The sequence below is a fragment of the Sceloporus occidentalis genome, unplaced genomic scaffold, assembly GCF_023333645.1.
Source record: "Sceloporus occidentalis isolate IW3139 unplaced genomic scaffold, rSceOcc1.0.p SCAF_6, whole genome shotgun sequence".
NCBI lineage: Eukaryota > Metazoa > Chordata > Lepidosauria > Squamata > Phrynosomatidae > Sceloporus > Sceloporus occidentalis.
The window spans coordinates 53,249,123-53,275,642 of record NW_028316986.1 but is presented as its reverse complement, the minus strand read 5'-3'; the positions used below and the strand labels follow the sequence as shown (position 1 = coordinate 53,275,642).

Here is a 26,520-nt window from a genome sequence, read left to right as displayed (position 1 = left end):
TGAACATTCAGGAGCTTTTATGACTGCCCTAGCATAACATTCAGTTGGCTCATATGGCATTTTGTGTCCTCTCTCTTCCCACCATCTGAAACCACCAGTCATGCAAACAAAAACAGTGAATTAACATCTTGAACTTTAATTATACCATGTTAGAACAACTCTCACAAAAAGGGGAAACAATATAACTTTGAAGAGAAGTCTTAATAACAGTCTTTTATTTCATGTGCAGATGCAAAGATATCTCAAACTTATTTCTTTATTTTTCTTAGAGCTTGGAGAAATCAAGGTGCAGAGAATACAACTTGTTGAAGTGGTTACATTACTGTACATTCCCTTGCTTGTCACACAAAGTTCTGGGCAATGGCCAACACTTTTGAGAATTCTTGCCGCTTCCGAAGAAAGGAGGGTATTGGTGTTTTAATCCTCGTCCCAACTGGGTTCCCATTATCTTCAATGAGCACCACGTTGTTTGAATCAAACCTGGGAGTCATGCAAGGACCAGGCATCCTGTGACCCACAATTAAAGCCTTTTTCTTTTCCCCTTTGATAGCTAGAAGGATTTTGTCACCTACTTTGCCCACTCCATTTTTGTTGTACACATGGATGCATTTTGGAGGCCGATGGTAGGGTGTGTTTCCCAAGGCACTGTTATCCACCACTCGTACACGAGTCATCTTCTGGATGGCACTGCAGGCCCCACTGAGGCTGGCAAAGAGAAGAAAGAATTATAAGACAGACTGCCTGGGAAAACAAGTCCATTTTCTGGGCACCAAGTTATGAAACATACAATATTACATATGGTATTACATTCTCTCTCTCTCTCTCACTCTCACTCGAGACTCATATGGGTTCACCACAATTCCCACATTACATTACAATACTCCCATCACCATTCATATGGTTATCTACTCTCCTTAGCTTTAGGCAACATCCTTCCTCCTGACTTGTCCTGCAATAACCATCTTGAAAATTGAAGTTATCACCTCATCTCCATAACCACATTTTTGCATTTCTATTGCTATTTCCATAAACAGCCTGCTTATATACCGCATATACTCATGTATAAGTCCAGAAATGTAGATTAAAAAATTGACCCAAAAACACGAGTCATCTTAGCCACGGGTCAATGTAAGTACTGTATTTTAATACACACACACACAGTGAAAGGCAAGAGTTTAATCTGCCCTGGAAGCACTGACCACCACCACCCCTTCTACTCCTTCATCCATCCAGCCTTTAGTATGTGCACAAATAGTTATGCCTGCTGCAATCTTGTTCTTTGGCATTGTTTCCCTTTACTTGGTCCTTTACATCCTTTATTATAAACCTCTAAGTTTTACCCTTGCCTTATCCATGGGTCATATCAAAATCCATAATTTTAGTTCCAAAACTTGTCCTCAACCTATATATGAGGTTGACTTATAGTTCAGCATATACGGTAGGTCTGTCCCTGGACCAGCCACTCCATGCATCAGAGGAAGCAGACTCAAGTCTATGAAAGCTCATGCCACTAGCTTCTTCTCTTTCAGTTATTCTCATGCTACAAGATCCCTTTGCATACTGATTTTCTAGACTATGACTATGTCTTTGAACATTTAATTTAAAGCATTATTTAAAGACGAGCCTGGAAATTTTACTATTCTGCACTTCAGCTCCCAGAATTCTCCAGCCACCAATTGGAAGTTGAAGTCTGAAAAATAACTAATTGCAGCTCTGTTTTAAAACTAATAGCAATATGGGATTTTCTGAGGCTGAGAGTGTGTCATTCACCCAAGGTCATCCAGCAGGTTTCCATGGCTGAGGGGGAATCAGACCTGGTCTTCGGAGTCATAGTCCAACACTCAAACCACTACACCATGCTGGCTCCCCAACAATAAGGTGCCACATTTTTATTTAATTAAATTTATTTTATAGCCCACCTTTCTCACAATATGGGATGCAGGGCAGCTCACAATTTACAGTTGCCCCTCCTAACTCACAGATCTCAGATCCGCAAACTCAATTATGTGCGGAGGGGCGAATTTAATTAATTCTAATGGCACGCGCGCCTGGCCAATGAGGCTTGTCCATTTTCCTGTATTTGAGAAAAGTAGCCCTAGATACAGATATGAATTGACTTGTTCAATCCATTCGCCTTCCAGGAACCAGTTGTATTTTTTGCACTTTTTCCTAAATACCACCACGTTAGATTTATCTTTGTTAATAACTAAAGAGCTAAAAGAACAATAAATGGCTAGGTTCTGTAGTAGCTATCTTAAACCCACTTGCATATGGGCAATTAGAACCATATCGTCAGCATAAAGCAGAACGTTAAGATACATATTACCTATCTTGGGAGTATGAGCCAATGTAGGAGAAAGAAAACCAGGAATGTCATTAACATATAAATTAAATAGAGTAGGCGCCAGGATACATCCCTGTCTTACTCCTCTATACACGTTAACTTTTTTGGATAATGCTGGGACTAGTATGCACTCTTAAACAGGTATCTGAATGGAGAGCTTTAAGCAGAAAAAGGAGTCTTGGCTCCATGTTCATTTCTGCCAATTTGGACCAAAGAATATTGTGTGGAACGCTCTAAGGTCAATAAATGTAGTAAAAAGTTATTTTCCTTCAGACATATGCTTAGTGATAAGATGGTGCAAAATAAAACAATTATCCATAGTGGATCTACCTGATCTAAATCCCACTTGTTCTTCCACTAGCAAATCAGCTGACTAATCAATAAACTTGTTGTTGTTACTATGAGGCTTGAATACGTGCGAGCCTCTGTGTGTTTTTTTGGGGGGGGGGGCGGAATGGACCCCCCATGCAAACGGAGGACCAACAGTAAATTAAAACAAAATATAGTTAAATTAGGGGATTATGCAAAACTTAAAATCAATTAAACAGACAATGATATTTTTAAAAAAATATTAATTTAAACAGTTAAAAAGGCAGCTAAAATATGATGATGGTGGTGGTAATGATAAAAATACACCAGTTAAAAGACATTCTGTAATAGCCAGTTAACTATCAACTGTCTGGATATATTTGTATTAAACATAAACTATTTGTATTAAACATAAACTATGAGCACTTGCTATGGGGAGGATGAAAGTACAGTTGTCCCTCCATGTTCACTGGGGTTAAAACTGAAGGACCCCTGTGAATGAGGAAAAACCATGAATAAAAAAATACTATTATTTTTACCTGAGAGAACACATCTCTAGGAATCTCCAGGTCCTCCAGGGCAACTCTACAGTCAGCATCTGCCAGATGCTGATCACAGAATCATGCTGGAGGACCTACAAATGGCTAAAGAAGTGTTTTCTGTAGGAACTTCTAGGTTCTCCAGCACAAGTCTACAGTCAACTTCTGGCAGTGTTGTGCTGGAAGACCGAAAGATTTCTAGAGAGAACATATTAATCAAACCACAAATAATCAAAGCCGCAAATGTGGAAGACCAACTGTACAATTCTTTTAAAAATGCAGAACTGATATTTTCACGTTTCTGCTATTCAGAAAACCTTTGCACATCTGCTTATCTGCTGAAAAAAACTGGTACACTGCAGATAACTCTGAGAAGCATTCTACAGTGAGACTCGGGGAAGCAAAAAAAAAAAAAAATCTATGAAGTTTGATACCTCACAGAAGGCTGACTGATACTGATTAGATACCAGTCTGGCAGGTTTTTCTGGTTTTCTTCTCTTCCCTTAAAGTTACATGGAAGGAACTGGGCCAATGAAAATCAGACTACAACCCCACACAATCTGTTGTTGTTGTGTGCCTTCAAATCATTTTCTGACTTATGACAACCCTAAAGTGAACCTGGGAGCCAGTATGGTGTAGTGGTTTGAGTGCTGGACTGAGACTTTGGAGACCAAGGTTCAATTACCCACTCAGCCTCTGAGGCTGAGAAGTGGGTTCAATTACCCACTTGCCCCTTTATAGGTTTGCCTTAGAGTCACCATAAGTCAGAAACAACTTGAAAGCACAACAACACAGACACACAATGTGAACCTATGAGGCCTAAATACCCTAAAGGCACCAGATGCTGACCAATCTTGGAAGCTAAGCAGGATCAGCTCAGGTTAATACTGGGATGGGAGACTACCAATGAATACCAGGTGCTATAGGCAATATTTCAGAGAAAGGAATTAGCAAATCCACTTATGAGTGTTTTGTCCCTAAGAAAACCCTGTGAAATTCATGAAGTTGCCATATGTCAACAGGTGACTTGAAGGCACACACACACTCAAGATGAACCACTCATGGGGTTTTCTTGGTAAGCTGTTCCAAGAGGTTTTGCCTTCCTCTGAGGCTGGGAGAGTGTGATTTGTCCAAGATCACCCAGTGGGTTTCCATGGCTGAGCAGAGATTTAAACTTTGGTCTCCAGAGTCATAGTCCAAAGGTCAAACCGTTACATCACACTGGCTTTCCCTAGACAGTCTACTGTAGGAGAAAAACCAGTAGAACTCAAAGGTGTTTACTTTTAAATAGGCACACAATTAATTGCACTATTAACTCTCCAAATGACTTCCGAATGGATATGAAAAATATATACTGTACCTTGTTACTAGTACATTAAATTTCAATAAAATTGCTTTCTTAAAAGAACAAAAACAAAACAGAATCCTGAAATAAAGGCACACTGTGAGATATAGGCGGGTTACAGACCGCTGAAAAGCGGCGGTCTGCTGCCGCCACCGGTTTCAGCATCTGGGAACTGCAGCAGCCAAACGGCGCGGTTCCCGGACGCTGCAAAGAAGGAGCGTCAAAATCGCGCTCCTTCCTGCGCCCCAGAAGAGACACCACAAGTGCCGAAGCACGCACTCGTGGCGTCATTTCTGGGGCGCGATGTGCGGACGCAATACATCCACTATGTCAAAATGGTGGCGGCCGTGTGGAACAGCTGCCGCCATTTCGTACGGACTCAGTCCATACTAGGGTTAGGGGCGACTATAAGAGATGCCCCTTTCTAACCCTAGTACGTGCTGAGCACATACTTTCCTGCCCGTTTGTAATGGGCCATAGTCACACATTTTTGGAAGTCTGCTTTTTGAAGCAATAAAGAACGTTTTAACACTAAATGGCAGAATACTGTGGAGAAGGCAAGCAAAATATATTTGTAAACGACCATACCTGATACCTAGTCAACTTAAAGAGGATTTCAAATCAGCTTTCTACTATAAGGTTAATTCCTCTCAAGAGAGACCTGCTAATTAGAGACTAATCTGACAGGTTTCTGAAAATGATTTTGCATTTTTATTTTCAATTTTTTTTGGTCCTTCCTCTTAAGATGATTCCATTAGAAAGAAAGAATCTGTGTCTCTCTCATCCATACGTAAAGCCAGTTACTTAAAGAGAAAAACAGTTATTGTACCAGAAATTAATTAAAAGACATCCAGGCTGAGATGCCAGATTTGTTGAACAGGCAATAGAATTTCTCTACATAGTGTTTAAATAAGACACCATGTTTTTCATTCTCACTGCAAGTTACATTTTATATCCTGTTCAAGGAAGCAATTCTACAAGGTAAACCTGACTGAGAGAATCAACCGCTCAGAATCACTGCCAACATTTTAATTAAATTTCTATTTCTTAGAAGATATTCATTTATGACCTCCTTTTAAAGTGGACACTGTTTATTTTCTGAAAGACATGGTTTGCCAAATGTCTAATAGCTAAAATAATACACATGCATTACTGTATCCTAGTATGCAAAGGGATTTTGTAGCACATTTGAGACTAACTGCAAGAGAGGAGTTGGTAACATGAGCTTCTGTAGACTTGAGTCTGCTTCCTCAAAGTATCCTAATATGTCATGGCACATTCACTCAGTGTTTTAAGGCTTCTTCATTTTTATTTATTAACAATGGCACTTGCTATACTTCTTGGACACTGCTACAACCATGTGTGCATGGTTGAAAAGATGTATAAGACTTTTCAGCTCTCTTTGCAAAGTATAAGGCAGGTCTGTCTCTCTAAGGATGTATCAACAATGACAAATTCCTCACTAATCTACATTTTGTCCTGGCCAGGAATCAGAATGTCAATCTTTGCACCAAGTAAGTCGATATTTTGATTCCAGGCCCAAACAAGATTTGGGGATCCACTGAACCAGCTATTTATTTATAGCAACTTTCTCCTTTGGCAACTCAGATTATGGCATGAGTGCATATGGCTCTGTTTCTTTCCCTTTTTTTCTTGAGATCTGCTTGATCCTAGGTTGAGAAAACACTGAGAACAAACTAGGTTCTCAATTGCTTGGTTTATGTTTCATGTGGTGATACCTAGACACTTGCTTTCATGGTGTAAGAAATGATGATAGGCAAGATTTAGCAACTACAACTCGAGGCCCACTTGCAATGGGTGGACTTCATCATTCAAAAACAGAAACAAAGAGAGACAGTTGTATGAGTTCAGATGGCCTACATGCATTTGTCATTTCCATTCAAAGGAACTCAACAGCCTTCACTCCAGAATAGAAAGCACATGTGCTGCAGTACATTTGAACAACACAACTGAAGTCCAGACGCTGGCTGAAAGTACTGACCTCACTTGACACTGTCTGCTTCCACCAGATAAAGAAGTTGTAAGATAAAGTACTAAGGCAATACAAATATGTTTGATCCTTACAGTAAAAGAAGGGCCATTGCTCAGTGGCAGAGCACACATTTTCAGGACACCAGTCCCATGTTCAGTCCCTGATATCTCAAAGCAGGGATGAGAACTGCTCCCTTCCAATCACAAGTTGAATCTCCCTTATTCAGAATTCCAAAATCCAAAACACTTCAAATCAAAAACTTTTTCCATAGGTGGCTGAGATAGTGACACCTTTGCTTTTTGATGATTCTTTGTACAGAAACTATGGCCCGTTACAGACAGGCCTTAAAGTACATGCTGAGCACATACTAGGGTTAGGAAGTGGCGGCGCTTCCGCAACCCCCCCCCAATCCTAGTACGTGCTCAGCATGTACAAAATGGCGACAGCCGTTCCACACAGCCGCCGCCATGACTACATCATGACCGCGCCGCCTCCAAATGAGGCGGCGCAGTTGTTACATAGTGGGGCTGCGCAAGGGCACTTAGTGCACCCTTTCCGCAGCCCCGGAAGGAGCTCCGTTTCAGAGCTCCTTCCAGGTTGCATCTCTGGGCGTAGCCTTTAGAAGGCAGCCCCCACTGGGCGCAGCCTCCTCCCCACCACCATCGGGTGTCCTCGGGGCTTGAAGCCCCGAGGACACCCCTTTCCAGGCCGCGGGAAAGCGGCCTTTTGCCCCTTCCTCGCAGCCCGGAAAGTGGCAGATCGGGGCCTCAGAGACTGCCGTTGTGGCAGCTGAGGCCTCGATACACCGGGGAAAAGAGCGCCTACAGGCCGCCCCAAAGGGGTGCTCTGTAACGCACCTATGTTTCATGCACAAAATTATTTTAAAATATTATGTATAAAATTACATTTAGGCTATGTGTCTACAGTATATATAAAACATAGGGCTGAAGAAGACCGCTTTGAAGGGTTGGCTTCAAGCCACCCAAGAAAGCCAGGTGGGGGCTGCAGCAACCACACACCATAGCCCCAATCTGGCCTTCTGCTCCAAATAGGAGCAGAAAAAATCAATTTCTATTTGGGGTGGAAAAAAGCCTCCCCTTTGCTGTTGGAGCAGGCTTTTCACTGGCTCCGGGGTAAGTGGTGTCTAAACCAGCTGGTGTGTAATCGCCGGTGCTGCTTCTGTCCAGCTTGGGGGCATATATTCCAAAACCCCAAAGAAAAAAAAAATCAAAAATCCAGCAGCAAAGGGGAGGCTTTTTTCCACCCCAAATAGGAATGGATTTTTTCTGCTCCTATTTGGGGCAGAAGGCCGGATTGGGGCTACGGCGTGTGGTTGCTGCAGCCCCCACCTGGCTTTCTCAGGCGGCTTGAAGCCACCCCTTCAAAGTGGTCTTCTTCAGCCCTATGTTTCATATATACCATAGACACATAGCCTGAATGTAATTTTATTTACACGTCTAAACACCACACCCCCAAGCAAGTGCAGAGCCAGACTTCCAGGGCCATCTGTTTTGGCCCATAAATGAATTTAATGTTTAGACTTGATTCCTATTTCCAAGATCATTATATATATGCATATATTCGAAAGTGCAAAAGAAAAAAAATCCAAAATCCAAAACACTTCTGGTCCCAAGCATTTTGGATAAGGGGTATTCAACCTGTAGTATACATAAATTGGAGTCCAGTAGGTATTTACAGTACATTTCCCCTTAGACTCAGCTAACAGTGAAGAATGGTGAGAGTTCAAAATATGGGAAGGGTTGGAGCAACAATAGGTTGAAGAAGTCTGGCATAGACAAAATGGAGTCAGATGGACTGCAGGTTTGCCTCAGTAGATGGCTTCCCATTTTCCTTGTTCAGGCTCTCAACGCAATAAGTAAAGTGTCAGCATGGAGTCATATGGAGTATTTAAATTGTATTTTCTGTGCACAAATTACCACATATTAAAAAAGATGAAATATTGCTTAAGGAGATTTCCCACACAACAAAATGCTTCCAGGAAATGCAGTAAGCAGCTTTGTGTCCCAATTATGGGAGCAAAATGGGATAATAATGAGAATGATAATGATAAAAATACACTTGGCTTATGTATAGAGCCTTAGAAAATGTTCACCTGTGCAAACTAAATTCTGCACGAGGGCAGGTCTCCATTTTGTTGACAAAACCACTTAAGAAGTTCTTGAACAGCCAGCCTTACTCTCAGGAACTTTCTCATTCTATAAAGAACTCATATAATGGAGGAACCATCAAAGTCAAGGGTCTTTGTTCCCTCTTGAAAGTGAAGTATTTGGCACAAATATTTTCCACTCTCTTGTAGAGCAGCACACTAAATGCCAATGGGGGCGGGAGGCCACATAACCATCTGAATAAGAGGGCATATGAAGTTGCACCTGAAGTTAACATTTTGACTGAGAATACTGATGATGATGATGATGATGATGATGATGATGATGATGATGATAGTTTATTTCTATAGTGCTGTAAATGTACACAGCACTGTACATACAGATAATCAAGTCAATAAAAATACAATCCAGGCAATTTAGTACTGCTAGCTAATCTAAATAGCAGTGGCTCTGCAGTCACAGGCAGGATCTTTCCTTCCTTGTCTACTTAAGAACCTTTTAAATTGGAGGCGACTGGAATTAAGCTTGCTTGTTTCTTTCTATTTTTTAAAAAGAGCAGAATATGAAGAAAAGGAACAAGAAGCCAAGGCAAGCCCATCTTTTGCAGGTAGAACTGCTTAAGAGTGGAGTCACACAATCTAGGAATGGAGAAAGTTGTTGTCATTATTGAGCTATGAGGCTAGAGCTGATGGGAACTGTAATTCAAGAATAACTGTAGGGCTACAAGTTATCTCCTGCATCATAGTCATAGACATAGGAGATAAGTTGTAGCCCTACAGATATTCTTGGATTACAGTTCCCATCAACCCTAGTAATCTTACACACTATGGTAATACACACACACAGGTTCTACTGATGTAAAAGGGCTTGTATGTGGATAACCATGCACAGAATTGCAAAATCTTAATGAAAAAGTCAGACCTACACTTTAAAAAGACTCATTTCCTATATCTCTCCTAAAAGAGATTTAAAATATCAAGCACTAAAGGAACGAAACTTCCACAAGAATCATGTTTTGGCCCAGTTTCTCCCCATAGCCATTATCTTGTCCCCTGTCTAACTCAAACATTACTAGTTTTCTGGCCTTGGTCCTCTTGGTCTGCAATTTAACAGGAGACGGTGGCCAAGTTTATCACACAGAAAATTAAAGGATGATTTCAGTCTTTAGTGATACCTTAAGAAAGCATCAGACATCCCAGCTATGGGAATTGTCTTCCTGTGTTTCACAATGTCAAAATTTGATAAAACTACACCAATTCAGTCTTCCAGTTATGTGTGACTGTAAGAGGGATAAAAGTAAATCACTACAAGAGTAAATCCCTGACATTTTTTTTCCTCGTTTTATAATGTTCCTGCTTCACCACTTTTTACAGCAAGCAGCCTGACACCTAGAACTATGCTGGTGATTCTTCTGTCCATAAAGAAGGGTGTAAAACATATGTAGGTATAATGATTATTTTAATAAGTGGATTTTAAAAACACATTTTTGGAATTAACTGATTTAATGAATGGGAAGAATCCAGAATACTTTTAGCAATCAATACATTCCCGTAATATAGCTCTTACAAACGGCATGCAATTCCATATAAATTTTTCTGTTTTGGAAAACAGAGAGAGGATTGCCATAGATACATTTCACCAAATGTATTTTTGTGTTAAGAAATATATTCAAGTGTAAAGCAATGTTAATAATTAGTAATGCTGGAATAAATACCTGAAATTTTGATGATTTGTTGTTCTATATATTTGGGGTAGGAGTAACCCCAGGGACCTTTTCAGTAGAGCCATCAGGTTTCCAGTAGCAAATCCTTGACAAAAATAATTGTTGATGACAACAGTTTTCTGTAAATACAGAGCAAACTTATAATCATAGGAACATAAGAAAGGAGCAAGATTCTGGCATACTCTCCCTAAAATACACCCCAAACATTCATTCTCTTGTCAACCTTATCTCCTCAAATCAAAGTCAACATAAATCAGGGACAAGGTTTCCCATGACATTCTTTTAAACAAGCTTGCAAAATGTGGACTAGATAAGGTAACTGTTACATGGATTTGTAATTGGTTGACTGGCCGAACCCAAAGGGTGCTCAAAAATGGCTCCTTTTCATCCTGGAGAGAAGTGACCAGTGGGGTCCCACAGGGCTCTATCCTGGGCCCAGTGTTATTCAACATCTTTATCAATGACATGGATGACAGAATTGGGGGCATACTCATCAAATTTGCAAATGACACCAAGTTAGGAGGAATAGCTAATACTCCAGAGGACAGGATCAAAATTCAAAATGACCTGAATAGACTAGAAAACTGGGCCAAAGCTAACAAAATGAAACTCAACACGGAGAAATGTAAGGTACTGCACTTAGGGCAGAAAAATGAAATGCACAGATATAGGATGGGGGAACCTGGCTGAATGAAACTACGTGTGAAAGGGATCTAGGAGTCCAAGTAGACCACAACTTGAACATGAGTCAACAGTGCGATGCAGCAGCTAACAAGCCAATGTGATTCTAGGCTGCATCAAGAGAAGTATAGTGTCTAGATCAAGGGAAGTAATAGTGCCACTCTATTCTGCTCTGGTCAGGCCCCACCTGGAATATTGTGTCCAGTTCTGGGCACCACATTTCAGAAAGGACATTGAGAAACTGGAGCGTGTCCAGAGGAGGGCGACTAAAATGGTGAAAGGTATGGAAACCATGTCCTATGAGGAACGACTGAGGGAGCTGGGGATGTTTAGCCTGGAGAAGAGAAAGGTTAAGAGGTGATATGATAGCCCTGTTTAAATAGTTGAAGGGATGTCATATTGAGGAGGGAGCTAGCTTGTTTTCTGCTGTTCCAGAGACTAGGACCCGGAGCAATGGATACAAACTGCAGGAAAAGAGATTTCACCTCAACATTAGGAAGAACCTCCTGACAGTGGAACAAACTCCCTCTGAGTGTTGTGGAGTCTCCTTCTTTGAAGGTCTTTAAGCAGAGGCTGGATGGCCATCTGTCGGGGATGCTTTGATTGAGATTTCCTGCATGGCAGGGGGTTGGACTGGACGGCCCTTGTGGTCTCTTCCAACTCTACGACTCTATGATTCTATGACATGTAACACAATGGTATGCATTTCAGGAGAGGAGGGGAAAGCAGTGCAGTTTTCTTCTTCAAAGGCATATAGATCAGCCTTTCCCAACCTGTTTTGCTCCAGATGTGTTGGACTATAAATTTCAACATCCTTGGCCAAAATGGCCATGCTAAGTTATGGATGATTCAACTTATAGTTCAGCACATATGGAGGGTATTCTATTAGGAAAACACTAAGCTGGCAGCATTTTCAACGTTCATCAGGTTATAATCTGTGTATGTATGTGTGTGTGAGAGGTTGCATGCATCAAGCTCTTCATTTTTCTTTACACTGTAAAAGCTTTGCTTTGGGTGATTCTTTTCCAAATTACCAAAACAGGATGCACTGTAATAAATCTATTATAAATAAGAGTCTCTCCTAATTTTTTCCCAAAGTGGTAGAAAACCTAAATTGATCATTAGGAAAAAAAAGTGATTAGGCTCTATGTTCACACCTCAAACCTTCATTTGGATATTACATGTTCTTAAAAGCTTCCGATGGGTATTGGATTATAAGCACCTCTCTGTTTCATGCAGCAAGAGCTTCAGGTTCAAAATGACCAATACATTTAAGAGAGCTTTTGAACACTCGGAGCAGTAACCACAAAGCAACCACATTGCTAAAGTAGCAACCGCTAAGAACGGCATAAATAAATTAAATGTTCATTTTTCTTAACCTTAAGTAACACAGTTAACTGTATTCAAATGATGTGCTTGCTTCAAGGAGGTCTATTCTCATTCTGCTTACTTTTCTCTAGTGATCACTTCCTACAGTTCACCTAAAGAGGCCTTAAGATTGTCTTTTCCAACTAGCATATAAGAAACAAGTAGGGCTATACAACAAATTTCCATGGGGCATCCTTGGCATGTGGTTTATCCAAGCCTCTGCGTGACAGATTGGGGGGGGGGGGGGGGGACCAAAGATGAACATTAAGACAGGAGTCCCTGCTGTAATTGAGTCTTACATCATGTGCAAATTATTATACAGTATAACTATTTCAATTTCTGAACACTAAAAACTCATTTAAAGTCTCCATACAAGTATATAATACTTATATATAATACATATAAGCCTTCTGGATGTAAGTGAGTTCGCTTTGATTTGGAAGGCATCTGGCACAATTTATGTAGTCCTGTCTCTTGTCTGTAATATCAATTGTGACCTACAATGCAGACGTAGTGTAAGGTACTCTGTCTCTTAGCATAGCCCTAAAACCTACAATAAGGGTATAACATGGACTATACAGCAATTGTGGAGTTGTTATATACTCTCCTTTCAGTCCAGCATGCAATGTGAGCAGAGAAACAATCCATGATGGTTATAAGCTTTTATCGCAGAAACAGTCTCAATCTGCAAAAGGAACCTTAATCCTCTGGGAACACTTCACGGTTCATATAAATGAATACAATGTTCAGTTATCACCTGCTATGCTGCAGGGCTGTTGTACCTCAGGGTCTCTCAACAGCCTTTCCGAACCTGCAATATGGGAAGTATGAACTGCATTTGCTCTGGGACTGGCATTAGCTAAGCTATTATCCAGAACTAAATTAGAAAATACAATAATTCTTCTCTTCACTGCTGTCTTTTGGGGTTCGGGCAGTGCCATGGCTCCCACTTGTTGCCTGGGGATATTTAAAAACAGCTCCCTGTACAATCTAAGAGTCTGAACAAACAGGCCAAAATAAAGCTGCTTTGGATCACTTTGGATTTATGATGTTTAAATGCTGCATGAGTCCGAATAGGCCGGAGGCCATGCCAAAGCCACCCTCCCGTCCTAAGGACTAAAGTGCAGCTTTGACGCAACTTCTGGCCTCTTAAGTATGTGTCATTTAAACAGTATACCTCCAAAGTGACCTGAAGCAGCTTTATTTTGGCTTGTCTATTCGGGCCCTAAGACAAGAATGAGAACTGTGTGGTTCTCTAGATGTTGTGGAACATCAACTTTCAACATTACTCACCACTGGCTTTGCTTGCTAGGACTGTTGGGAGTTACAGTCCAACAACACCTGGAGGGCCACACAATTCTATCCAGACACCGACATGGATCTATCTACATTTCTTCTATCTATGTGTCTCTTTCTCCATCCACCACATTATTTATATCCCTTCTAGATCAGGACTGAAATCCGCTTACAAAAAAGACAGGAAATTACAATGAAACACATATAGCTAAAAACAAACAAAATCCAGATTAGAAATCGCAACAAAATTAAAACCATCTAAATTTTACAATAAAGGAAAGATTAAAAATTGAATAGCACCGTATTTTTAAAAAATACCCATTTCAAAAAGTTTACTGGAAAAAAGATTTTGACCTGCTATTGAAAAGACATAAAAGAAGGAGCCATCCTAGCTTCCCTAAGGAGGGAGTTCCAAGGTATGGGAACAGCCACAGAGAACGCCTCCTGCTGCATTCACACTAACTGTGCCTGTGAAAGTGGTAAGACAGAAAGAAGACAGAGAGCTACACCTCTCCTCTTTCTCCATCCTCTTTTCTAGTCACACATTTTCTCACACAGAGACCCAGTCATTCTGTACACATTCAGTCTTTGTTGGCTGTATTTCTGGGAGGTTCCTCATAGAGATGTCAGCCACCTGACATAACAAACATTTTTCACTTCTGAAAATTTTGGGCTTCCCAAGTAGGCACAGATCTCCCTATTGTGCATGGGTGCTGTGTAAACCCTATTCCGTTTTTTCATAGGTCAGTAAAATGAGTATCCAGTTTGTTGCGGGTAATTGGCTTACGTACTGTAAACTGCTTAGGGAGTGCTTGTTCACAGATAAGCAGTATAGATATGTACTTGCTATTGCCATTTCCTGAAGATCAGAAATAGAATATAAAATGTAGAATGCCCAAGATGGGGATGGAAAACAGCACTCCTGTTTATTATTTATATTCTTCCCATGGTTCAATTATTCATGATGCACCAATTTTCAGGCAGATGCTGGCATTTCACTCCTGCTCAAACCCACCGATCAAAAATAACTGCTAAACCAAGAATTAATTCATATTCACTGTGTAAAGGTGACATGTGGAAAAGTGTCTTTTGGCACAGAGATATTCCACAACCAGCTATTGCTCTTGTAACAAGCAACCACATATGCACACATAATTCTTTTCCAATTTTATGCCGTAATTGCTGTATTTCATATCTGATGAGCACGTTTTTAAAAACAAAGTAACAAAAAAGGAATCCCTTCATACTTGGAATCAAGGTATTATCATTCTATCTCATTCTCTTCAGGAAATGTTTGGATTATAATCCAATTGAATTCAAAATAAACAGCTGAAGAAAAGGCAAAAGAAACAAAGAAATAAAATTGATTTCTCCTAGGGTTGGTGTAAGCCATGCGGAGATACATACAGGATTCCCAATGTTGTATTTCTATCATGAGGAATGTTTCAGTGAAAAGACTTGGTAGAAAGTGGAGGGGGTTTAGCCTTTTTCTTGCCTGCTAAATCTCACCTTCAGATCCTCCATACCTGAGACAAAAACATGGGGCCTACCAACTAGTGTTGGAGCTTAATTACCACCATCCCTCACCAATGATTGTGTTGATGGGAGATGATATTCACCAATATCTAGAAGGAACACATTCTCCATATGTGCTCTGACATTTAAAATAATCTCTTTTCCCTCCCAGCATGTGTAAAAGGAAATAAGCAGGAGGATTTGGCAAAGTATTAGCAGGCATGGAAAAACTTCTTGCCACTTGCTAGTTCTCCCCCATCTCCAACCTGCCTGCACTCATGTTATCTTGATAACCACTGGTCTCATGACATGTGTTTTCATAGATCATGTGCAGCTCCACTCTCAGTCCAAGTACATATGGGGCCAAGGGAAGCACTGTGTTGTGAGAGAGACAGATAACTTTAATGTGGTAGTTATTCAGTTGAGCATTTAGAAATATAGTTTAGGCTTCCAAAGAAAAGGGGCAACCAAGTTACCAAGGGAATGCAAACACAACAAATAGAAGAGTTCTAGGTGTGAATAATTTTCACTACGTCAGGCTCTACAATGCTAGAAATGTGCTGACTGAATCAAGAAATCAAGAATCAAAACATGTGCTGACAAAATTTCATTGAATTCTTATTGGGAGAATGCAATCATTTCCCCTGCTTCATAGCTACACCCTGGAGCCTTCCCCAAACTGATGCTCTTCAGATGTGTTGGGCTACAACTCCTGCCATGCCCAGCTAGCATTGGGAATTGTAGTCCAACACATCTGGAGGACACCCAACTAAGAAAAGAAATAGCGTTAACAAACACACAGGAGCCTTTTTAGCCATCAAAAGTTTGTATCTATGGACCCGTACAGACAAGCCAAAATAAAGCTGCTTCGGGTTACTTTGGAGGTATGCTGTTTAAATGACACACACATCTTAAGAGGCCAGAAGCGGCACCAAAGCTGCGCTCTGGTCCTTAGAACTGGAGCATGGCTTTGGCATGGCTTCTAGCCTCTTAGGACACATTCATCATTGAAACAACATACCTCCATAGTGACCTGAAGCAGCTTTATTTTGGCCTGTCTGTATGGGCCCTATGTTCTGCAAGGTTGAGTGCCACATTAAAAACTGCCATACTTCTAAAAGTACCTCTGTTAGTACTGTGATTATAATTAGTGTTTTTGGCCCACAAATCAAGTACAATAAAGGTAGCATTCCAACTAAAAGAACAGTAGGTCACCCAAAACAATGCAGCCCATCACAAATGTCCATTTCTTATTTGATAGCTCTTCCTCTCAAAGTTGGCTGAAAAAATGTTAGCCTGCTCTGAAAATGTTTATGTGGGTGATCAATAAAGGTCTGACTATTTTCAACAATCCTAACATCTAAACAGTTTATTTCTGCCCCCAGAAACCTGATGCTGGTACTTTGGAATTAAAGTACAGCATGACACACACATTCTGTGGGACCAGTATCTGCAGTTTCCCTTACCTGAGTCCAAAAACATATGGTCTCTCTAAGGACCTGGAGGTTCGCTGGCACAACTCTATGGTCAACTTCCACCAGAAATATAGGGTTCACTATTATCCACTATTTTCACTGTCCATGGGAACCTATCCCTCAGATACAGGAACCATATTGTATTTTCCAGACCTACTTTCAGCCATGGGTCACAAGAAGCACTTCACTACATTTGAGTACTGAGAAGCTCTCAAAGCTCTGTAAGAATGGAACTAAAATACTTCAAAGAAACTATGCTGCAGTATTATTTTCCTTTTTATGTGTGCTTCCAGACAGAGCACATCTAGTGCCAGCAATCTGAAGGTACAATGCAAATATGTCATCCGCTTCTCCTTTAATTGAAAAAAGATGGCCCTTATTTCAACAGATGTCCATCATTTGAGGCTTGAAAGCTTCCAACAAACCTATCCAAGAGTTAAAGTATTTTCTTTACAAAGAAAAGACAAAATATTTGGGACTTCTGCAGTCATCAGTTTACATCCCTTAAAGTCAAGTTGGATTGTAACTCTAAGTGTGGATTTGAGTCTGTTGTTGGAGCTTAGTATCTACTGCTTTGGAGCATTCCAAAGTCAAATGCTTTTGTAGAAAAAGGCATCTCAGTTCTATACTAAACAAATGGAGTGTTGCGCAGAAAAAAATATTCTGTAAATCTAACCAAATCTGAAATTCAGGTTACTCTGAATTTTAATCATAGTTGTGAATGATTAAAAACAGATTCAGTTTTAATTCATATTAAAGATGGATTTTAATAAAAACAGAAGTTTGTCTATACTGTAATTTATGTTGTGAGAACACAGGCACAATGTTAATTTTACAGAGAAACAATTTGCTAAATTAACTTTTACTTCATACATTTAGACATGGTACGTTAATGACAGAACACCACAGTAGGAGTGTGGTGGAGTCTCTTTTTTTAAACAGAGGCTGGATAGCCATCTGCTTGGAGTGCTCTGATTGTGTATTCCTGCATGGCAGGGAATTGGACCAGATGGCCTTTGGGTCTTTTCCAACTCTATTAGTTACTTCCTGAGTATCAATCTCATGAGTCATGAATTTCAACTGTCCTTTATTGTTATTCTAAAAATCTGGAAAACCTGGGAGAGGCAAGAGTTGCCAGTCCAATCTGTACATTATATAAAGGCATACATCCTTGTATGCCCTAAGAGTAACTTTGAAAAAGGCCCTGCCTTAGGCCAGTACACATATTCCATTAAAAACACAGCATAGAACTATTTGTTGTTTTTGCATAGAACTATACCTCTACTATTAAATAACTCACAAGTGAGAGGCATTTCAATCATCACCACACATGGGAAAAGACCATTTATCTCATGTGGGCCACAAGGTACACATGCCCCTTACTCAAACCTTTTTGGCAGCTCCCCATCTCCCCAATGCCAAAAAAATGAGGGGATGGGTTATCCACCAGCGGTGATTTGAGGTTTAGAATAAGACAAGGAAACCAAGCTTGAGCCCTGCCCTGAAAACACCAAAACAAAAACAGAAGTGGACATCTAACCTCTTCCATTTTCTTCTATTTTTAAAACTCCCCCCCCCCCCCCGTTCTGGAGACCAGCAGATGGGGGGAATGGCTCCCACCTTATCAATGGTGGCCACTCTGTTTATACCTTCCCTATTCCACCTGTTCCCATCCAGATGCTCACTGCCTCGTGGAGATGCAATTTTTAAAAATAACAAGCTTCTCATCAGTTTAAACCTCCTCTCCCTGTACACTCTTGTCCTGATCTGAATCTGGGATTCCCACATTTACTAGTAACTAAAAAACACCAATGTAACACATAGTTAATGTAACACATAGTTTGTTCCTTGAGATACAAAGAAGCAGTTCATACATGTTATGTTTCAAGAGTATTTGTAACACAGGAAAACAGAAAGACTACTAGTTTTCTTCTATGACCAGGAAAAACATGTTAATAGCACTCAAATAAAGCCATGTAACAATCCTATGTGAGCAGTTATTTCCACTGGCTGATACATACAATTTGTCTTAACATTGTTTCACCTCATATGTCGAGATAGAAAAGATGCAGAAAGGGGCAACCAAAATGACCAAAAGACAAGAGCAACTCATCTATGAGGATATGATGCACACATTTCTGTCTTTATGATGGGCCCACACCCCCAAATATAGAACGTTTTAGCATCTTATTCAGTCTATACAAAAAGAAAGGTTTTTCAGGCTTCAAACAGCGGACATGCTTTGTAATAAGGAACACCTGACAGTTCCATAGGGAACTATAAGGTCCAATAAGGAAAATCCCTTGTTAAAAAAAAGGGACACATCTGGCAACCCTACTGTCACAGGATGTGATGCCTGTCAACTTGGATGGCTTTAAGAAGGGAATAAATAAATTCATGGAGAATGCAACCAACAATAGCTACTAGGCAAGATGGCAAAATGTCACCTCAGTGTCCAAGGCTGTAGGTCTCTGTGCACCAGTTTTTGGAGAGTATATGATGAAGGGTATAGTCACACCCTGCTACTGACTCCCAAAGGCAACTAGCTCCCCACTGTACAAAAAGACTGATATGAGTAAGACTTCTGGTCTAACCTTCTGTTTATATATTCTTAAAATCACCCTCAGAAGGAAGAGGCAAGGTAATTTCTGTAGGGTTCCAAAATACTCTCAAAACTACATAGAAAAATCAAGAATACAGAAAAACAAAGCTTGCGCAGAAGCATTGCTTTGGAAAGAGTAAGGACCTCTTCCTGGTCTAGGCAAAGTACAGCAAAAGATGGAATACTTTCTCCTTTAGGAAAACATTTCATCCATCCTAACTAGAAACCATAGAAATTCTATAAACAGGCTAATAAAAAGAAAGAAAAAAGGCACTCCATACTTGTGTTCCTTGTTAATATAAAGCACTGGTACCCTTCATATTTTTATATATTCCCTTTGATTCTTTCTTATTGGTGCTATTAAAAATATTTAAAATGCCATACTACATGGCTAATAGCGCTATTATTCCACTTTTACTGATACGGCTGCCTCTTGTGGCAGCTTGTAGTTTAGTGAGGCCTAAGACACCTCTGGCTGAGAATTCTAAACATTTTCCCTTAAACTGCAAATCCCAGGATTCCACAGGAGACAGACATAGCAGTAAAAGTGGAATAATAGCATTATTAACAGTGTAGTGCAGTATTGTCCTGTGTCTCAGTTAAAATTGCTTCTAGGTTGATTTATCGGGCTATTACTACAACTAGATATAACTTCAGCTTCACCACAGTTCAAAAAGGATGTTGAGAAGCTGGAGCATGTCCAAACGGTCTAGAAACCATGCACTGTAAGGAGAGACTTAGGGAGCGGGGTAGCCTGGGGAAGAGACGGTTAAGAGGTGTTATGATAGCCATATTTAAATATTTGAAGGGGTGTCATATTGAGGATGGAGTAAGAATACGACCTGGAGCAATAGATTCAAACTACAGGAAAAGAGTTACCACCTAAGTATTAGGAAGAACTTCCTGATAGTAAGAGCTGCATCATACTCTCTTAGAGAGTGGTGGAGTCTCCTTCTCTGGAGGTTTTTAAACAGAGGCTGGATGGCCATCTGTCAGGGGTACGTTGATTGTATATTCCGCCCTCTCTATACACAGGGGATCCATTCTGGACCCCCCCACTTATGGGGAAAATAGCATATGCTCAAGCTCCATAGGAAAGAATTAAGTGTGTGTATGCGGCGATGCACAAGGTGCATGGTGCAGGTATGCATCTCATTACTTCTAATGGAGCTTGCCTTCCACGTAAACTCAAAGCCATGGAAGGCAAGTCCACCTATGAGGAGGGCTGTCTGTATGTTCCTTGACCCTTGTGCTCTCTTTCTTATGGTCTCTTTCAACTCTGATTCTACATAACAAAATATGCATTTTTAAATTTTAGAGAGACTAAGCACTTAGGCATAACATATTACTGTACAATAGAGTCTTCTTCTGCCTCTATCATATGCACCAAGGTCACTCAAAGGATTCAGGGCCACTCAGAGGACTCTCTTGTGGGCTCTCCTATATTGGAAATTTTTACGTATAAGTTGTATGGCCACCATTGCTTTATTCATGCACTGGCAGGAACTTGGACTCAGTAGACCTTGGTGGCCCTTTCATCTCTTACTGTTATGAGTCAAATCTGACCCAGCAATGTCACCAAGTCCTAAAGTGCTGAAACCAACTACAGATCATAGGCAGAGTACAAACAAATGCTGCAGAAAAAGAAAATAATGTGTGAATTCTACTAACTCAAAGATGATTCTGAATCACAATGCTGAAGCAACCCTTTTTATTTCAGTTTTTTTCAGCACACAAAGTAAAAAATGGTTGCTGCAAACGCCTCTGCCCCATTCTTCTCTTCTAGGAGGTAAACCATCCTTTGGCTCAATGTGAAACAACTAAAAGCCATAGAAGTTTCCTTGGAGCACTGAGGACATGTTCTACTGTGATCTGGATTCTCCAGTGAGGTGATTGCACTAATCATAGTCCCTGAAAACAATGGTCCAAAACACACTGCAGAAATAATCCAGTTTTAGAACATTTTAACTGCCCTGGCTCAGTGCTAGGGAATACTGGGAATTGTAGTTCATTGTGGCACTAGAGCTCTCTGGCAGAGAAGGATAAATGTCTCAGTTCCCAGAATTCCCTAGCATTGAACAAGGACTGTTATGGAGTCTCAAATTGGATTATTTTTCCAGTGTGTTTTGGACCAAAGTCAAGAGGTGGGTAAACTAGTTCAGTTCTCGCACCTATTATGATTCAACAACCCTTGATTGTGAATAATAAAACAAACATAATGTGTACTTAGAAGCCCCCTTTATGTGCTTAGAATCACTCCCAAATAACCATGCAATTCCTTTTATTCTTAAGAGGGCTCAAGTACAACAGTCATTTTAAACTGTGTATGATTCACCATTCGGTACACACTTTTGATAGTTGATTCTTGAGGAAACTTGACTACACAATAGTCTTGTGGCCCAATTTTGCCTGATCGTTTAGGAGTGCTATGTCCCTATATCTAAAGTTTCTCTCCCCTCATTCCAGGGTCCATGCACATCACATTTTATAGAGCTGTAACATGTGGCATAGTGGTTTTAGTGTTGCACTATGACTCTGGAGACTAGGGTTCGATTCTTGCTCAGCCATGAAACCCACTGGGTGACGTGAAGTCGAAGGCTTTCATGACCGGCATCCATAGTTTTTTGTGGGTTTTTCAGGCTATGCAGCCATGTTCTAGCAGAGTTTCTTCCTGACATTTTGCCAGCATCTGTGGCTGGCATCTTCAGAGAATGTTTGCCTGGAAAGGACTTGGGTGTGTGTGTGTGTGTGTGTGTATAGTGTGACCTGGAAAGGCAGGAGTGATTTGCATGTATATTGTTTGTTGCTAATGGCAGGCCTCAGGGTGTGAGGGTCTGCAAAAGAGGATTATGTCTGCTCAATAGTGCTCATTGTCTGCTGGGAGATTTCTCATTTGCATTTGTTGAGTCTTTATCTTGCTATCTTTCAGGACTGGTAGCCAAACCTGCACTATCAAGCAGACATTAATCCTCTTGTACAGACCCTCACACCCTGAGGCCTGCCATTAGCAACAAACAATATACATGCAAATCACTCCTGCCTTTCCAGGTCACACAATATATATAGACAAGTCCTTTCCAAGTAAACATTCTCTGAAGATGCCAGCCACAGATGCTGGCAAAACGTCAGGAAGAAACTCTGCTAGAACATGGCCGCATAGCCCAAAAAACCCACAAAAAACCATTGGGTGACCTTAGGGAAGTCACATGCTCTTAAGACTCAGGGGAAGGTAATGGCAAACCTCCTCTGAATAAACCTTACCAGGAAAATGACAGCTGCTCCATGACAGCTTCACCTTAGGATACCATAAGCCAGAAACAGCTTGAAGGCATATAACAACAATATCATAGAAAGAGGAATATACCTTACCCAGGGACAGGAGGCAATGTTAGTTACACCTAGATCATATGTATACTTACTTGAGAGTAACCCCCACTGAATTCAGATGGTCTCAGCAGAGTAAAATACAAGAAGATTTGGTTCCAAAGATTGTTGTGCCCTTGACTGGAAAAGAAACATTTTGTGAGTGAGGGCATTTCATCAAAACTAAGTCCCCTGTTGTTTAATGGGTTCATTCCCAAAGCTGCTAAATTCAATGGCACCTATTGGTGAGTAAACATCCACAAGATGGCCCTGAGAATGTCCTGAGAATGAGCAAGGCTCCCTGATCTTAAACACGGGAGTAAACCCCATACAAAAAATGGCAGACTTGGAATTAGGAATAAATGTGTTGAGGATTGTACCTTAAGGCTCCAGTCTTAGCCATAATGGTCTCACTTAAGCCTCGGGATGATATTTCAAAGGAAATAAACATGCATTAATAAATACCCTAACCAGGAAATAAGCCCCCTTGAGTTCAATGGGGCTTATTTCCTGGTGAGTGTACATTTTTAATGCACGTTTATTTCCAAGGAGATGTGCAGCATATAGGTACTTTACACAGAGGTAGAGCTAACCAGCGTGGTGTAATGGTATGAGCATTGGACTATGACTCTGAAGACCAGGGTTCGAATCCTCGCTCAGCCATGGAAACCCCCTAGTGACGTTGGGCAAGACACACACTCTCAGCCTCTGGGGAAAAACTTGCCTGCAAAGAAACTTGCCAAGAAAACCTAATGAGAGTGTTGCCGTAAGTCAGAAGCGACTTGAAGGCACACAACAACAAAGGGCTAAGCCTCACAGAAATCACCAGATTCAAGGCCGGGTGATCAGAGATCCTAACTTCAAAGGAGGACAAGGCACCGTAAAATACACAACATTCAAGATAAATGCAGGACATTATTAAATAAAAGCTAATAACACTAATAGAAATATAAATCCATGCTTCTTAGTCCTGCTCAAAATAGAGGACATTTGGAAATCCCTTCTGGATAGAAGGCTGAAATGTAGGGTTATGTCCTGGAAAAAAAGAGGATGTGTGGTCACCCTGATGCAAGGTTTCTTTGTTTCTAATGCACAAAATGTTGGCTTGTGACAAGAATGAACTAGTTCAGCCTCACCATCACTTTCACGCAACTGGCCCAATACTGATTATTCTGTCCCCCCAACACACACACACACACACACACACATATATATGTATATGTATAGTTGGCCCTCCATATCCATGGCTGGAAAATATTCCAAAAAGGTATAAATTCCAAAAAGCAAGTCTTGATTTTGCTATTTTATAGAAGGGACACCGTTTCACAGCACCATTGTGTTTAATGGCATTTGAGCATCAGCAGATTTTGGTATCCATGGGGGGGTTCCTGGAACCAAAACCCCAGTAGATACCAAGGGTCTTCTGTGTGTGTGTGTGTGTGTGTGTATAGACACACACATGCACATACACAAATGCACACACACATATGTACATGTGCACACACACATATATATACACATATGTATATATACACGTACACACACACACGTGCGCACACATATATACACATGCACACATATAAAGATACACACACACAAATATATACACACACACATGTACACATGCACACACACATAAATACTCAGACATATACACATGCACACACATACACACATACAAATACACACACACATGCACGCACGCACACATGTGCATATATATATACACACACATATATACACGCACACAAATATATATACACATATACACACACACATATATATACTCAGACATATACACATGCACACATACAAATACACACACGCACATATATGCACACATGCACGCGCGCACACACAGGCGCATATATATACAGTGTACACACAGACTTTCTCTCTCTCTCTCAATCTCTTTCTGGAGACCCTATGACGTCACGCGAGCGTTCTAGGGCCCCTCTCTTGCCCCCCCCGCCGGGGCCTCCCCGAGGAACGTCACTCACGAGGTTCCCCCTCTGCTTCCAAGCGCTGTCCCAAAGCACGCAGGCGTCACTCGGAGAGCCCTTGCGCGGAAGGGAGGAGGGCGCGCATGCGTAGAAGCCGAGGGAGAGGGGAAAGAACTCTGCCCTGCGCTTGCCTGCCTTGCCTTTCTCTCTTGGGCTCTGCTGCTGCCTGCGGGGCTCAGGAGGAGGGAGGGAGGGAGGGAGGGAAGGAAGCCACGCCCCCCGCTGGCTCTTGCTCCCATCCCCGCCCCCTGCGCCTTGTTCCCTTCTTCGCCTGGGAGCCGGGAGGAGGAGGAGGAGGAGGAGAGAGGAGGGGGTGCCTTCATTTTGGAAAGGGGGAGTCAGCTGGAGGGAAGGAGGAGGCTGCTCTCTCGCTCTCTCTCTCTCTGCCTTTGACCAGAAGGGTAGGTAAGTCTGCCTTGCCTTGCCTTGATGCCTCCTCCCTCACCTGGACTGCGGCAACAGCAAGAACAACAGCTCCCTAGACCTTGCAGGGTCTTTTCCCTGGGAATGGCTCCCTGGGTGGGGAGGGTTCTCCCTCGTGTCCTCCTTTCCTTTCTCTCTCTCTCTCTCTCTCTCTCTCTCTCTGTTTGCTTGGCTTGGAAAGACTTGGTCCTCCTTTTCCAGGACACGCCTTGCCTTCCAGCCTTCTCCTCTCCAGGAGGCTTTCCAAAATGTCCTCTCCGTCTGGAGCAGGACCAAGAAGCATGGCTTTCTATTGCTATGCGGGGGGGGGGGGGTCCTCCTTTTCTAGGACATCTCCTACCTTTCAGCCTTCTCTTCTCCAGGAGGAACTCCAAACTGCCCTCCATCTGGAGCAGGATTCATATTTCTGTATTCAGGGTCCTACCTTTCCCCCTCTTTCTGCCCAGGAGGGCGTCCCCAATGTCCTCCATTTGGAGCAGGACTAAGAAGCGGGGATTTCTATTTTGGAGAGCCTTTCGAGCTTTGGGTCTTGTCGACTGCTGCCCCTTTTCTTGAGTGTCCTCCGTCTTAGGCTGGCTCGTCCTCCTTTGCAGTTATGAGGCCCAGTTAATCCTGAGCCAGGGAGAAGGAAAAGGCGAGTGTGGGAGGGAGCCAGGCTGGGTTGGCAGCCCGGGTGCTGCAGGACTCTCTGCCCAGAGGAGAGAGAGGGGGGCTAGCCATGGCCCAGTGGGGCTGAAGGTCGCCAGGGACTGCCACTGCCACAATCACCACAAAGGAGGACATTCCGGGCCAAGGCCAAATCACCACGAAAACACTCCCAAGGAACATCAGCCCATGCCTCTCCCTCCTGCTCCAAACCGGAGGAGGAGAAAAGGAGGACAAAGGCAGGTCCCCTATTGCATATCAAGGTAAACTGATGCTTCTCAGTCCTGGGAAAGGAGGGCCTTTGGTCACCCCGCATAGAAATATAAACCCAAGCTTCTTCGTCCAAGCTTAACCTGGAGGACGTTTTGGAATTCCTCCTGGACAGGAGAAGGAGGAGGCCTGGTCATATCAATGCATAGAAATGAAAATGCATGCTTCTTTGTCCTGCCCAAAATAGAAGACATGTCGGAATTCCTCCTGGCCAGAAAGGGGTCGAAAGGTAGGACATGCCCCGGGAACAAACAACCCCACTCCGGTCAATGACAATCCCTGCTTCTTAGTCCAAAGGGAGGACATCTTGACATTTCCTCCTGGACAGAAGGCCGAAATGTAGGGCATGAAACGTAGGGCCTGCCCTGGCTTGGTAAGGCACCTTTCCTCGCCTCTTGTCTCCTCTGGGACACACAGGCATGCCTTCTTTATTTCGGATTGCGGCCTCCCTCCCTCCCCCCCCCCCCCTGACAACCCTCACCGGTCCATTTGCTGCGTCT

The 26,520-nt window shown here is 41.9% G+C and overlaps 2 protein-coding genes across 10 annotated transcripts in view; one reads left to right on the top strand and one right to left on the bottom strand.

The window, feature by feature from the left end:
- Positions 1–26,520, bottom strand: MRPL14 (mitochondrial ribosomal protein L14). Of its 6 annotated transcripts, none has more exons than XM_089529651.1 (4): positions 26,502–26,520; positions 22,736–22,820; positions 10,371–10,498; positions 1–705 (listed from the first exon to the last, which is right to left on the bottom strand). In XM_089529651.1, the coding sequence occupies exons 1-4, from the start codon at positions 26,507–26,509 to the stop codon at positions 342–344; spliced, it is 585 nt and encodes a 194-aa protein (XP_089385777.1). In that variant the 5' UTR covers positions 26,510–26,520; the 3' UTR covers positions 1–341. The 6 variants fall into 6 exon arrangements, with proteins under 6 accessions (XP_089385777.1, XP_089385776.1, XP_089385783.1 ...); XM_089529650.1 differs by lacking the exon at positions 26,502–26,520 and adding an exon at positions 25,446–25,548; XM_089529657.1 differs by lacking the exon at positions 26,502–26,520 and adding an exon at positions 25,128–25,146.
- The window catches only part of TMEM63B (transmembrane protein 63B), a 106,357-nt gene continuing 104,821 nt past the window's right edge, over positions 24,985–26,520 (top strand). For 3 of the 4 annotated variants that reach the window (XM_089529647.1, XM_089529646.1, XM_089529643.1), the window contains exon 1: positions 24,985–25,087. The gene's annotated coding sequence lies outside the window, so the exon portion shown is untranslated. The remainder of the gene's footprint in view (positions 25,088–26,520) is intronic. The other variant, XM_089529645.1, reaches the window with a different exon arrangement.